At 52.5% G+C, this 2,431-nt stretch overlaps 1 protein-coding gene and 1 pseudogene across 1 annotated transcript in view; one reads left to right on the top strand and one right to left on the bottom strand.

The window, feature by feature from the left end:
- DRC1 (dynein regulatory complex subunit 1) overlaps positions 1-615 on the top strand; it is a gene marked incomplete at its 5' end in the record, with an annotated part of 4,263 nt that extends 3,648 nt beyond the window's left edge. Inside the window, 2 exons of the mRNA XM_027707636.1 lie at positions 164-310; positions 388-615. Coding sequence (XP_027563437.1) covers positions 164-310; positions 388-502 — 262 coding nt within the window. The remainder of the gene's footprint in view (positions 1-163; positions 311-387) is intronic.
- Positions 616-742: 127 nt separating this feature from the next.
- Positions 743-2,018, bottom strand: LOC113980419 (annotated as a pseudogene).
- Between the last annotated feature and the right edge of the window lie 413 nt (positions 2,019-2,431).

Below are 2,431 nucleotides of genomic sequence, written 5' to 3'. Positions count from 1 at the left end.
CCCAAGGATTTGTTCTCCATCCCAAGGATTTGTTCTCCATCCCAAGGCTTTGTTGTCCATCCCAAACATTTCTCCCCCGTCCCAAACATTTCTCCTCCATCCCAAGAATTCTCCATCCAAGGATTTCTCCCCATCCCAAACCCTTCCTTTCCCCCTTCCCCAGAGACGCTGCAGCCGCGGCCGCCCGGGAAGCTCTGGATGCCCGGGATTCCTCCGGAGACGCGGAATACTGGGAAGCGCTGACCCACGTCATTCCAGAGCCCAGGCTGAAACTTTGGGATGCTCTGGACACGGCACTTCTGGAATACCAGTGAGTTCCCAGTGGGATTGGGCGGGATGGTGACATTCCGGAGGGATATTCCCGACATTCCCGGTGTTTCTTCCCAGTCGTGTCCTGAGCCGGAGGGCCGAGCTCCTTTCCCAGGCCACGCTCCTGCAGCAGCAGAACTCGGAGCTGGGAATGCTCCTGGAGGAATATCTGCGCTCCAAAGCCAGCGGCTGAGCCGGGAATTCCGGCCCCTTTCCTGTCAAAATCCCATGGGAACGGAGCTAAATGTGTCCAGAGGAATCGTTGGGAATGGGTGGGAAGGGGAGGGGATTTGTTGGGGCTGGGGCTGGATCTGGATTTGGGTCTGGATTTGTATTTGGATCTGTATGTGGACCTGGATCTGGATCTGGATCTTGATCAGGATTAGGATCAGGATCTGGATCTGGGCCTGGATCTGGATTTAGATCTGGATTCTTATTTGGATCTGGACCTGGACCTGGATCTCGATTTGGATCTGGATCTGGATCTGGATCTGAATCTGGGTCTGGATGTGGATTTGGATCTGGACCTGGATTTGTATTTGGATCTGGATCTGGATTTGAATCTGGATTTGGATCTGGATCTGGGCCTGGATCTAAATCTGGATCTGGACCTGGATTTGTATTTGGATCTGGATCTGGGCCTGGATCTGGATCTGGATTTGGATCCGGATCTGGACCTAGACCAGGATCTGAATCTTGACCTGGATCTGGATCTGGATCTGGACCTGGATTTGGGTTTGGATCTGGAACTGGATTTCGATGCGGATCTGAACCTGAATCTAGACCTGGATCTGGATCTGAACCGGGATCTGGACCTGGATCTGGATTTGGACCTGGATCTGGATCTGGACCAGGATCTGGATCTGGACCTGGACCTGGATCTAGATTTGGATCTGGATCTAGACCTGGATCAGGACCTGGATTTGGGTCTGGATCTGGATTAGTATCTAGATCAGGACCTGGATCTGAATCTTGATCCGGACCTGGATCCAGATCTGGATCTGGATCTGGGCCTGGGTCTGGATTTGGATCTGGATCAGGACCTGGATTTGAATCTGGATTTGGATTTGGATTTGGATCTGGACCTGGATTTGGATTTGGATCTGGATCTAGAGCTCGATTTGGATCTGGACTTGGATCTGCATCTAGACCTGGATCTGGATCTGGATCTTCATCTGAATCTGGTCTGGATTTGGATTTAGATCTGGGTTTGGATCTGGATCTGAATCTGGACTTGGATCTGGATCTGGATTTGGGGTTGGATCTGGATCTGGCTCATGACCTGGATCTGGATCTTAATCTGGATCTGGATCTGGATCTGGATTTAGATCTGGATTTGGATCTGGATCTGGATCTGCACCTGGATCTGGGCCTGGATCTGGATCTAGAACTGGATTTAGATCTGGATTTTTATTTGGATCTGGATCTGGACCCAGATCTGGACCTGGATCTGGATTTGGAACGGGATCTGGGTCTGGACCTGGATCTGGATCTGGACCTGGATTTGAATCTGGATCTTGATCTGGATCTGGACTTGGATCTGGATCTGGATCTAGACCTGGATCTGGATCTGGATTTTTGACCTGGATCTGGATTTAGATCTGGATCTGAGTCTGAATCTGGACCCGGATCTTGATCTGGATCTGGACTTGGATCTGGATCTGGACCTGCATCTGGATCTGGATCTAGACCTGGATCTGGACCCGGATCTGAGCCAGGGATTCCCAGCTCAGGGATCAATAAAACCCTTCCCAATAAAACCCTTCCCAAAATCCTGGGGGTGTGGCCTGGAAGGAGCAGCTCTGGTGGGGGGGTGGGAGGGGGCACAGCCACCTGTCCCCCAAATCCGAGGGAATCCTGGAACTGGGGAAAGGAATTTCCCCTTGGGATCTGTGTCGTGGGATCCTGGAATGGTTTGGGTGGGAAGGGACCTCAAAGCTCATCCCATTCCATGTTCAGGGACACCTCCCGCTATCCCAGGGAATCCAACCCGGCCTTGGACACTGCCAGGGATCCAGGGGCAGCCACAGCTTCTCTGGGAATTCCAGCCCAGCCCCTCCCCACCCTCCCAGCCGGGAATCCCTTCCCAATCTCCCCTTTCCCAGTGGGATCCATTCCCTGG

This window comes from Neopelma chrysocephalum, unplaced genomic scaffold, assembly GCF_003984885.1.
Source record: "Neopelma chrysocephalum unplaced genomic scaffold, ASM398488v2 Primary Assembly neopelma1_94107, whole genome shotgun sequence".
NCBI lineage: Eukaryota > Metazoa > Chordata > Aves > Passeriformes > Pipridae > Neopelma > Neopelma chrysocephalum.
Note: the sequence above shows the minus strand (reverse complement) of the source record. Positions and strands in the feature narration are given on the sequence as shown.